Source organism: Danio aesculapii, chromosome 16, assembly GCF_903798145.1.
Source record: "Danio aesculapii chromosome 16, fDanAes4.1, whole genome shotgun sequence".
NCBI lineage: Eukaryota > Metazoa > Chordata > Actinopteri > Cypriniformes > Danionidae > Danio > Danio aesculapii.
This window is the reverse complement of record NC_079450.1, coordinates 2,493,693-2,507,203: the sequence shown is the minus strand read 5'-3', so window position 1 is coordinate 2,507,203 and position 13,511 is coordinate 2,493,693. Positions and strand designations below refer to the sequence as shown.

Genomic DNA, 13,511 nt, shown 5'->3' with positions numbered 1-13,511 from the left:
TTAAAAACTGCTTTTATTCTAGCCGAAATAAAACAAATAAGACTTTCTCCAGAAGAAAAAATATTATAGGAAATACTGTGAAAAATTCCTGAATATGTTCAACATCATTCTGGAAATATATGAAAAAGAAAAGGAAAAAAAAATCCCATGAGGGTGCATAATTCTGACTTCAACTGTATGTATATTCTTCAGATGCTACAAAGGTTTTAAAAGAGAGAGAGAGAGAGAGAGATACAATTATCTGACAAAAATGCAAACATTCAGGCAAATATTAACTGATCCAAACAAAGAGATGTTTTAGGAGGTGTTTTTAAGAGCACATTCCCACCTCTACAGTGTGTTTCAGCTGTCGGGGGGGTTCAGAGACCCTCCTCCAGTCCTAAGATCCCGCTCTGCTAATGTTGTGTCCACACAGAAGAGCTGATCCTGAAACAGCACCATGAGCTCCTGGATGATCATCAGCTTCACACTCGCCGGCTTCAGCCTCCTGTGTTCAGCAGGTGAGAAAAACACATATTATAGCACTGCATTTCACTTAATTATTTTATTTCATTACTTATTTACTTTTATTTTATATAACCCTTGTGTATTCTTTTAACTAACCACCCTTTTGTTCATGGCTGTTGCCCTATTGATTTCTATTATAATGACATTTTTAATTGCAGCTGTTGGGAAAACGTAAAACTTTTCATTTGTGTGTCTATTTTCACATATATATGGTTGTTATTAATACATTTTGTATTTTGAATGGTAGAAAAATGTATTTTGACCTCAAAATAAAGCACCTTTCATCTGTACATGGTAATTATTAAAACACAGTTATCATCCCCTTAATAACTCAAAGGATGTAATTGTTCAAATGACTTATTAGTTCATTTAAAAATATTCTTAAAACTAATATACTGATGCTAACGTCTTAAAAAACTAATTTTGATTTCACAGTGGCTTAAAATTTAAATTGATCTTTTGCGGGCAGTTTGATTGACAGCCCAGCTGACTAATCAAAACGCAGACATTCTGTGCCCCGCCCCCGCGTCACTGCGCTGCTTTCTCTGACATGCAAAAGTGAGCCAGACGAAACAGGAATAGTACAGTAACATCGACGATTAGCTTGAAATATAATGAAAATGTGCTCGTATAAGACTTACAACGCTGACAGCAGGTACTCAGAAACGCTTGGAATACATTTAATCTTGTACTGAAACCAGAAGTGTATGAAGTGGGCACGAGTGTATGTCAATAGTGCTGCCATTATATGAACAGATGACAGGAAACGCAAGGACTCGAGACTAATCTTTTGTGTTATTGGACCGGGACAGCCTGCTAAACTTTAGTTTCTGGATATATGACGTGACAATAACCAGTGCATTACCTGAGGACTCTGAAGATGACAGGTGAGATAAGCTAATTTAAACCGCATAGCCTGGAGATACTGATAAGTAAATAAATTAATAATAACTATCAGTGGTGTAGTCCTTGCTATACGCAAGTATACTCAGTATGCTTACTTTTTTCCGCGAGCTGTTTGTGTATTACCACTTCTTAGGATCAATAATTGCATATACCATCGGTATACTCACTTATTTTTCTGATTAAACTTCCCTAATTTTAGTGTATTATTTTAAATTCTTACTTAAAATGTATATGTGTGTGTGTGTATATATATATATATATATATATATATATATATATATATATATATATATATATATATATATATATATATATATATATATATATATATAAATAAAACACATTTTTCTTTGTTTACCCCAAATGGATCTGTTCCTGATCTGCCCTAAAATGAAAATCCTAAAATCGCCCCTGTAAAACAGTATTTCACATTTGTCTTAATCGTGTCCACCGCTACAGGGAACGACACTAAATAAAACACTAAAAACGATGAGGCAAAGACTACTCATAAATCGTGTAACAATATGCTATTTAAAAGGGTAACTACTAGTATAAAATAGCGACAACAGAAGACAGACTCCTGATAGTTTGGTTTAAAACAAGCATGCATGAATGAGATAATCAAAAATAATGGCTGATTGATGTTTAAACTATTGATGTTTAAAACTATTAGCTAAACATAATTCATTGAATAGGAGTAGACTATTAGCATCTCCCTATAAAACGAATACATTTGTTTAATTTAATTTTTCTTTTAAATAGGTAGTTTTCCCCAAAAATTTAAATTATTATCATTTCCTCAACCTTTACTTGTTCCAAACCGGTTTGTCTTTTTTTTTTCCTTCTGTTGAACACAAAAGAATATATTTTGAAGAAAGCTGGAAACCTGTAATCACTGACTTACATTGACAACATTGACAACAAGGACTAATAGCTTCGCCTTAAATGACTTATAGCCCTGCCCAAAATGACTGATAGCTCTGTTCTAAATGACTGATGGCTCCGCCCTAAACAAATGATAGCTCCACTCTAAAGCACTAATAGCCCCGCCCTAAAGGACTGATAGCTCCGCCCTAAATGACTTATAGCCCTGCTCTAAATTACTGATATTTCCGCCTTAAATGTCCTAAAGGACTCATATCCCCACCCAAAGGGCTGATAGTCCTGCCCTAAAGGCATTCCATGTGACCAGAAGTGAAGAAAAGTCATTTTAAGGGGGAAGGAAGGTTATATTTGATTAAAGATTGTGAGGCCAAATTAATTTTTTGCAAATAATGAAGTGCTTTGAATCATTTATAACAAGCAGTGCTATACTGTACATTCAACATTTTAAGACAAGTTAAAGAAATGGCTAAAAGCAAGTTTGTAATCGTGTGTAATTCTTCTCTCCTGCTTTTTATGAAAGTCTTATCATTTGTTTTATATTCTTGGTATATGTAACTTATGTGTATTAATGTGTTTTTGATTTTATGTTGCCTTTTTTAAAAATCTGGCGGGGGGCAACAGATGAAAGTTTGCCTTTTAGATTAACTCTGATCTTATTTAACTCTGATCAGATTAACTCTGGCTTATTTACAGTTTCTACTGTTGATTAATGAGCATTGTCCCTGTTAAAAGTAAGAAGAGTACATTTTGCCTTAATGGACCCTTTTCACATTTCCAGGTTTCTCGGCAGCAGAAGTGGTCATAGTTGGTAAACTCAGAGCGCAGTGAATGGGAGAGCACAACACATCATTTATTGACAATCCTCTTTGCTGAAATAATGACAGAAAAACTCCACGACGGTGTTATCAAGACTTTCAGAAAGAGGAAAACAATAGTGTGAGACTGATAACGGCAGCCAGAAGAGAGAATAATGTCAGATTTACTGTCCTGCACCCATACACACTGCATTACAAACGCCTCGCATAAAGAATTTAAGATGCTGATGAAAAGGGTCCATATAAAGTGGCACCAAAAAGACACATTTCCAGTGGCCTGAAAGGGATTTCTTTGTGTGAACTGTCCCATTAACCTAAAGGAAAAGCTTACCTTTATGCTTGTAGATTGTAGATGAGCTGTTCTCCTGTTCCTCCACTAGAGGGTGACCTTTAGTATCCAGCATCCACAGCTTTAGTGTCCGGCTGATGAATGCAGTGTTTGAACACAATGGATTTGCATGAGAATGGAGAGCTGCTGAAAGCTGTGTATAACAGAGGTGTTTTCTATCAGGGTCAGGCCATTGCTCTGCCTGTGAGCCCTGTCGACCGCCATTCTGCTCAGATTTTCCCTTCTCCTCACCCTGTCCCTCCTCTTCCTCCTCCTCGTCCTCCTCCTAGTCCCTCTGCCCTCCGGAGACGCACTGATGGACAACGGCACCGAGAGCCTTAACGCCTCCACATTCCTGTACTTCGCCTATGGGAGTAACCTGCTGAAGGAGAGACTGCAGATGAGGAACCCGTCCGCTGCTGTGCACTGCGTGGCCAGACTCAAGGTAAACATCTGTCCATCTGTTCATTTATCTGTCTGTTCATCTGTCCTAACCCTAACACTAATCTAACCCTAACGCTAACCCTAACCCAACCCAACCTAACCTTACTGTAATTCAAACTCAACCTAACCCAACTTAACCTAACCCAAACCCTAACCTAACTAACCCAAACGCAATCTAACCTAACCCAAACCCTAACCTAACTGTAACTCAAACCCAACCTAACCCTAACCCTATCCTAACCCAAACCCTAACTTAACCTAACTCAAACCCTAACCGTAACCTAACCGAAACTCTAACCTAACCCTGTCTATCTTTCTATCTATCTATCTATCCATCCATCCATCATTTAATCTATCAGTCAATCTTTTTATCTATCAATTAATCCATCAATCTGTCTGTTCATCTGCCTATCTATCATCCATCCTACCTACCTACTTCTGTCCATTCGTCCATCCATCCATCTATCTTTCAAATTATCTGTCCATTATCTATTCGTCCATTTCTTAATTCAACATTGCACCTATCCATCCGTAATTTTATCAATCAATCCATCCATCAATCATTCTATCAATCCATCCATCAATCATTCTATCAATCCATCCATCAATCATTCTATCAATCCATCCATCAATCATTCTATCAATCCACCCATCCATCATTATCAGTCAACCCATCCATCTTTTTATCCATCTTTTTATCCATCTATCTATCTATCTATCTATCTATCTATCTATCTATCTATCTATCTATCTATCTATCTATCTATCTATCTATCTATCTATCTATCTATCTATCTATCTATCTATCTATCTATCTATCTATCTATCTATATATCTATCTATCTATCTATCTATCTATCCACCATCCATCATTATCAATCAACCCATCCATCTTTTTATCTATCAATCAATCCACCATCCATACTTTTTCCATCCACTCATCTATTCGTTACTCAATCCGTCCATCCATCAATTAATATTTTATTCATCATTTTATCAGTCAAATTATCCATAAATGTATCTATGCATCCATCCATCCATCAATGCATCCTTCATTTTATCAATCCATCCATCCAAATGTCAATCCTCTACCTTCTATTTTCATTAATTTTCCTTCAACTTAGTCCCTGATTTATCAGAGGTTGCCACAGTGGAATGAACCGCCATCTATCTGTATGTCCACCCGTCCACCCGTCCATCCATCCATCCATCCATCCATCCATCCATCCATCCATCCATCCATCTATCCATCTATCCATCTATCTATCTATCTGTATGTCCACCCGTCTGTCCATCCATCCATCCATCTATCTATCTATCTATCTATCTATCTATCTATCTATCTATCTATCTATCTATCTATCTATCTATCTATCTATCTATCTATCTATCTATCTATCTATCTATCTATCTATCTATCTATCTATCTATCTATCTATCTATCTATCTGTATGTCCACCCGTCTGTCCACCTGTCCATCCATCTATCTATCTGGATGTCCACCCATCTGTCCATCCATCTGTCCATCCGTCCATCCATCCATCTGTCCATCCGTCCATCTATCTATCTATCTATCTATCTATCTATCTATCTATCTATCTATCTATCTATCTATCTATCTATCTATCTATCTATCTATCTATCTATCTATCTATCTATCTATCTATCTATCTATCTATCTATCTATCTATCTATCTATCTGTATGTCCACCCGTCTGTCCACCTGTCCATCCATTCATCCATCTATCTATGTATGTCCACCCGTCTGTCCACCTGTCCATCCATCCATCCATCTATCTATGTATGTCCACCCGTCTGTCCACCTGTCCATCCATCCATCCATCTATCTATCTGTATGTCCTAATCCATCCTCATTATCCCATGTCCTCCTCCAGGACTATAAGCTGGTGTTTGGCAATCATAAAGGGCTGGCGAGTCAGCGTTGGCATGGAGGAGTGGCCACCATCGAGCCCAGCGCGGGTGATGCAGTCTGGGGCGTGGTGTGGAGGATGAACATGTCGGACTTGGAGTCTCTGGACAGGTAAGAAGACCACAGGTGATGCTTAAACCTGAGTGTGGCAGAGCAGATCAGCTGACCTGTGTGTGTGTGGAACTGCAGGCAGGAGAATGTGAAGATGGGAATCTACAGCCCCATGGAGGTGTCTGTCTCCACCAGCGGCCAGCATCTCCACTGCAGGACCTACATCATGAACAGCTGCATCTATGCTCCACCTTCACCACAGTATCTGAAGGTACAGGTTCAGTCTGCAGTGTCCGTTATTATACTGTTCATTAATTCTGTCTGTCTGTCTGTCTGGCTGTCTGTCTGGCTGTCTGTCAAATGATCCACCTGTAATTTTATCCATCATCGGTCCATTATCCATTCGTCCATTTCTCTATTCAACATTTATGCATACATCAATCCATTTTATCAATCCATCCATCCATCCATCATCTTATCAATAAATCCAACCATTTATCCATCCATTTTATCAGTTAGTCCATCCATTCATCCATCCATTTATCAATTTTATCAGTCAATCCATCCATCCATCCATCATCTTATCAATAAATCCAACCATTTATCCATCCATTTTATCAGTTAGTCCATCCATTCGTCCATCCATTTATCAATTTTATCAGTCAATCCATCCATTCATCCATCCATCCATCAATCTACCCATGCATTGATTAGTCATTTCATCAAACAATCTATCCATCCTTTTATCAATCAATCCATCCATCCATCCATTATTTTGCCCGTCTACCTATCCATTCTTTTATTAATCAATCCATCCATCATTTTATCAATGCATTAATCCATAATTTTATCAATCAATCCATCCATCCTTCAATTAATTCGTCCATCATTTTATCAATTAATCCATCCATCCATCCATCCATCCTTCCATTCATTCATCCATCCATCATTTTATTAATCAATCCATCCATTCATCAATTATTTTATCAATCCATCCATCACTTTATCAATCAATCCTACTATTGATTCATACATCATTTTTTTCAATCAATTCATCCATCTATCCATCCATCAACCAATCCGTCATTTTATCTATCTATCTATCTATCTATCTATCTATCTATCTATCTATCTATCTATCTATCTATCTATCTATCTATCTATCTATCTATCTATCTATCTATCTATCTATCTATCTATCTATCTATCTATCTATCTATCTATCTATCTATCTATCTATCTATCCATTCTTTTATAAATCAATATTAATCAATAGATCCATCAGTTATTTAAGCAATCCATCCATCATTTTATCAATCAATCAATCCATCCATCCATTCATATATCATTTTATCCATCCATCCATTATTTTATCAATCCATCCAATATTTTATCCATCTATCTATCCATTTTTTATTAATCAATCTATCCATTCATCAATAATTTTATCAATCCATTCATCCATTATTTTATCCATCTATCTATCCATTCATAATCATACCATCCATCCATACATAATTTTATCGATCCAGCCACCCCCTCAATCTCCTTCGGCTTAGTCCCTTATTTATCAGGAGTCGCCACAGAGGAATGAAGTGCCAATTACTCTGGCATATGTTTTATATGGCGGATGCCCTTCCGGCTGCAACCCAGTACTGGCAAACACCCATACACTCTTACTCACTCACAGACACACACAGACACACACACACACACACACACACACACACACACACACACACACACACACACACACACACTACGAAAAATGTAAATATTTAACTCTAATAATGCATTTCAAATGTTATACTATTTTTGCATTCATAAAAACAGTTTATTGGTATAGTGAATAAATAATTATTAATTTATTAATTATTTATTAATAATAAGTAATAAATAATAAAAATACTTCTTGTTTTTTATATATGATATAATATTTTGTATATCAAAAAAACTAAAGCCGTGGTCACACTAGAGTTTGAGCATGCAAAATTCTGTCGTATGGCACTGCGAAAGGGGGCGGGATTAAACAAGACATTAAAGATTTTAAGTTCACCATGCTTGAACTTTGCAATACAGTGACATGCGAGCACGTGCTTTCGTTGCCGGCCTGCTGCATTCAAATGCGTACGAATGGAAGTCTATGGGGCGAAAAGTGCAGTGTGACCACAGCTTTATTCTGAATTTTACTCTACAAGTGCTGAAGTTTTAACTTTGATCTGCTTTTTGCTGCCACCTGTTGACATTTATTACATGACAGTTTATCTGAGCATAAAAAAACATCCCAAATCTGCTTTTATCACTAATGTTTATGTAATTTAACCTCATTTTAAAGCTTAAAAATACACAAAAGCAGTTTCCTAGATGTCCCACACTATATACTAGTTTTATGAAACCAAATCTCTTTAAACTGTGAACAAAAAATTCAATTTTGACATTTAAAGTATGATGTTATCCGAGTATAGAGGATATTTAGATCAATTCTGTTTTGCCTGCTTCTGTTGTGTGTCAGAGTAATTAAAACAACAATGAGACGAGCACATGCTTCTCTAAACGCAGTAATCTGATATCATTCTCCACAACAGAATGAGTTCGTTATTTGTGCTGCTGGCGAAAGGACAATGTTGTGTTTTTTCTGGCGTTTGCTGCGGCTCGGCTGGCTTTGTGTGGGACAATAATGCTGCCATTCACACATTAAACACACAACACATCACACCGAAGCATCTGGAAAATGCACTATAATTTCATAACACTCGCCATACTTGCATCTCTATTTAAATCTGACATAATAAAAAAACACACTTGTAATGCTTTTTGAGTGATTACAGATTACAGACATGTGCAAACATATTATTGCCAAATGCCCTTAAAACTACGACAATTGTAAAATGTTAAAACAAGTTTGGGACATTAAAGGACAACAATAATGTTTTGTGTGATTAAAAATGATAAAATAATAAAGCAATTTGTTAAAACGTAGTTATATTAATAATATATGCATTAAGAATTCAATTACATTTTTGATTGATTAAACTAGCTAGGTTAAAATAAGTCCGTTTTATTAAGTTGATGTTATTAAGACTGTAGATTTTATTAATAGTTTGAAATAATTTGAATAAATTGTCATTTAATTCCTATCTATCTATCTATCTATCTATCTATCTATCTATCTATCTATCTATCTATCTATCTATCTATCTATCTATCTATCTATCTATCTATCTATCTATCTATCTATCTCTACACATGTACAAACATATCAATCCTTTTATCAATCATCCATCCTTTTATCAACCCATCCATTCATCCATGTTTTTTATCAGTCATTTTGACTATCAATCCAATCCATCTATCCTTTTTCAAACTGTTATAATCTATTTATCCATCCATCCTTCCATCCACCAATCCATTCATCCATCCATCTATCTCTACACATGTGCAGACAAATATCAATCCTTTTATCAATCATTCATCCTTTTATCAACCCATCCATTCATCCATGTTTTTATCAGTCAATTTGACTTTATCAATCCAACCATCCATCCTTTTTTCGATCCATCCATACATCACTTTTATCAATCCATCATCAACCCATCCATCCATCCAATCATCCATCCTTTTAAAAATCCACCCATCCAGCCACCCATCATTTTACCTATCAATCCATATATTCATCTTTTTCTCAGTCAATCCATCCATCCATAATTTTACTTATCAATCAATCCATTCGTCCATCCATCTATTCATCCATCCATGTTTTTATAAATCCAACCATCCATCCTTTATTCAATCCATCCATACACACATCACTTTTAGCAATCCATCCATCCATCCATCCATCATCCACATTTTTATAAATCCATCCATCATTCCAATTAAATTTATTTAGGTGGAAATGACAAACTGCAAGTTTCGGATGTTTATATCTTATAAATGTGAATGTTGTCACTGTTTTGGAGCATACTAGCTTATTGATATTCTTAAAACTAACAATACACAAATAATAATAATAATAATAATAATAATAAACTTTAATTTATATAGCACCTTTAAATGTAGGATTTCATAACGTTTACATACATATAAAAAGCATGAAGATAAAAGATACGTACAAGGATATGTGCATAAAAAACTATTATATATAACTATTTTTCTACGTGTTTAAAAATACATAAAATCTAAAAAGTTTTAAATGATGATTTAAAAACACTCTGAATTACAAATATCACAAGGTAAAGAACATAACAAAAAAAAAACTTGGTAACACTTTAGTTTAGGTCACAATTCATGGTATTAACAAACCATAAACGAACACTGCTAGCTTAATAAACTACTAATTAGCTGTTTACTAATAGTTAGTAGGCGGTACGGTGGCTTAGTGCTTAACACTGTGGTCTCACAGCAAGAAGGTCACTGATTTGAGTCTCAGCTGGGTCAGTTGGTGTTTCTGTGTGGAGTTTGCATGTTCTCCCCGTTTTGGCATGGGTTTACTCTGGGTTTACTCATGGGTTTTCCACCACAGTCCAAACACATGCGCTATAGGGGAATTGGATAAACTAAATTGGCTGTAGTGTATGAGTGTGTGTGTGTGAATGAGTGTATATGGGTGTTTCCCAGTACTGGGTTGCAGCTGGAAGGGCATCCGCTGCGTAAAACATATGCTGGAATATTTGGCGGTTCATTCCGCTGTGATGACTCCTAATAAATAAGGGAATAAGCCAAATGAAAACGAATAACAGGTAGTAAGGTAGAAGTTGGGTTAAGGGTAGGATTAGGGATGCAAAATTAGATCATACTTTATAACAACTACTGAACAGTTCATATCTTAATAACAGGCAGGTAATAAGATAACAGTTAATAGCATGAATTGTGACCTAACTAAAGTGTTACCAAAAAAATAAAAATGTCAACCTTGCCATGCAAAAAATAACGTTTTTATCAAAATAGCGAAACTTGTTCCACGTTTTTTTGTGTTGGCTTGTATTTTACATTACTGCAGAAATACTCAACAATGTCTCTGTCAATGTTTTCAAACGATTATATTCAGCCCAGGCTCATTCTGAAAATGTTCCCCTATCTACTTTTCAGGAGAGCGCGAAATACATCCCAGGACCTACGGTTTTTTTTGTTGCAGTTTTTGTTATCGCGAATCCACCAGAGGCCGCTGTGTACACTTTTTCAGACCTCAAATTTCTCTCTCGAGCGCCTGCTCTTCTTGCATAAATTCACAAGATGGCACTGTTGACTGACTGACCAACCGACCGACTGACCAACCCTCCTTTGCTAAACCTAACTGACATTGTTTTCAAAAGCCCCAATTGACCCGCCCACCGCCTTTCCTAAACCCAACCGACAGTGTTTTCAAAAGCACCGACTGACCCGCCCAGTGTTGAGGGTAACACGTTATAAGTATGCGTAATAATACTACTTTTCTAACTCATTACCCTTAAAAATAAATATTATTTGAGTTATTTTTAAAAAATGTAACACAAGTTACTATTTACCTTGCCTAATTGCCTTTTTAAAAATATATCGCGGAATAAAAATGACCTTAGTCAGGTTGAATCACACACTCAATGAGAGAGCGTGCTGCAAAGGAACAGACAGTCGGCTTGCACTCATAATCATTATCAGTTCTCATTTTTCACAGCAGATGAGACCTTGTACTGTTCTAGTAACTGAATGACTCTGGATATTGGTTTATTTTGAGTCAGAGGGGGTATCCGGTATGTTAAAAAGCAAGTAATTAAGTACTTACTGAAGACGCAAACAACTTAACGACAATTCAGTTCAGTTTAATGAACTCGTTCGACCTGTTCACTTAGAAGACCCGGTTAAAACAGACGATTCATTCGCGAATCGGCCTTCATTAGTACAGAAAGACATCAATACACAAAGTCACACAAGCGCCATTTACACATTCGTCACATCCATAACGGAGGGACGTCACATCCATAACCAAGCTTTTTCCTCACAAATGCCAAAATGTAAATCAAAATAAAATCAATCATGTTTATATTCTTATCTATAGTGAGCAACACTTATGATTAGCATCTTTTGATTAGCATTGTTGCTTGTGGGTTGTGCAGCTTAGTTCACTGAACTTCTACAAAGTATTTTGTGTATATACTGTAAACTCGCAGACTTTTTGGTCGCATCTATAATGCATCTTTATTTCCCTCATTTAAAACATAAAATATGTTTACAGATTGATATTTTTCTGATCCCATAACTCTACGGTTAGTAGTTTTGTGAAATATAAGCAGATTTTTCTATATAATGTTAACATACACGTTTTCTGTGAGTTTATGTTTAATTTTTTTTACTGCAATGTCGCATCCGTAACGCTGGAGTTGCTCAGATGTAAAAATAAAGTACCCTTGTGTGTTTCAGGTGATTGTGATGGGCGCCGAACAGAATGGACTTCCAGAAGAGTATCAAGAGAAACTCCGATCCATCGAAACCAACAAATACGAGGGCCGTCTGCCGGTGATGGAGGAGCTGGAGAAAGCTCTGAAAAAATCCAAAGAACGGACAGAAGAGATTGAGTCTGAAGATTAGAGATGATCAGATCCACCCTCAGCAGTGTTCACCCGTATCTCTAGTCTACACAGTGTACACTATCACTATGGTAACAGACAGGTTGGATGTGTTGTTTACGCAGATCTGGAGGAATGTGCAGTATTCGTGATGTATGGAAGCAGAAGAATTAAATCGCATACACTCTTTTCTTCCTGGCATTAACAGTGTTGGTTTTTTTTAACGTGGGATTCTTGCTTTTGATTATTATGAGCTGAAATATCATGTTTAGATATAATTTGGCCATCAGGGGTCAACAAGTGAGGAGGTTAAGGATGCAAAAAAGGCTAAAAAGCCCTTTTAAAATAATAATATATAATATAATTGTAAATTTGGAATGGTTTTGAGGTTTTGCTAAAAAAATAAATAAATATATATATAAACAACCAATAATTTCATAATTTTGGAGTGTTTTTGAGCAACCATGAGTTATACATAAGTTCAAAGAAGTTTAATTCTATTAATTCCAGTGGGGTTAATTCTGGAAATTCACTGATTATATGTTCACATAAACTTCATACAATGATCTATTTAAAATATATATAACATTTCCCCTCTCTCACTCTTGCTTTAGATACACTCACTGGCCACTTTATTATGTACACCTTACTAGTACCGGGTTGGAGCCCCTTTTGCCTTCAAAACTGTCTTAATCCTTTGTGGCAGAGATTCAACAAGCTACTGGAAATATTCCGCAGAGATTTTGCTCCATATTTACATGATAGCATCACGCAGTTGCTGCAGATTTGTCGGCTGCACATCCATGATGCCAATCTCCCATTCAGCCACATCCCAAAGGTGCTCTATTGGATTGAGATCTGGGGACAGTGGAGGTCATTTGAGGACAGTGAACTCATCGTCATGTTCAAGAAACCAGTCTGAGATGATTAACGGGCCCAAAGTGTGCCAAGAAAATATCCCCCACACCATTACATTACCACCACCAGCCTGAACCGCTGATACAAGGCAGGATGACGTCAAATTCTGACCCGACCATCTGAATGTGGCAGCAGAAATGGAGACTCATCAGACCAGGCAACGTTTCTCCAATCTTCTATTGTCCAGT

At 36.3% G+C, this 13,511-nt stretch overlaps 1 protein-coding gene across 2 annotated transcripts; it reads left to right on the top strand.

The window, feature by feature from the left end:
• Positions 1 to 394: 394 nt before the first annotated feature.
• Positions 395 to 12,606, top strand: ggctb (gamma-glutamylcyclotransferase b). 2 transcript variants are annotated; one of them, XM_056475116.1, is made up of 5 exons: positions 395 to 500; positions 3,732 to 3,886; positions 5,781 to 5,926; positions 6,005 to 6,137; positions 12,260 to 12,606. In XM_056475116.1, exons 1-5 carry the CDS (start codon positions 440 to 442, stop codon positions 12,425 to 12,427), a joined length of 663 nt encoding a protein of 220 aa, XP_056331091.1. In that variant the 5' UTR covers positions 395 to 439; the 3' UTR covers positions 12,428 to 12,606. The 2 variants fall into 2 exon arrangements, with proteins under 2 accessions (XP_056331091.1, XP_056331092.1); XM_056475117.1 differs by lacking the exon at positions 395 to 500 and adding an exon at positions 1,046 to 1,394.
• The last annotated feature ends 905 nt before the right edge of the window (positions 12,607 to 13,511 follow it).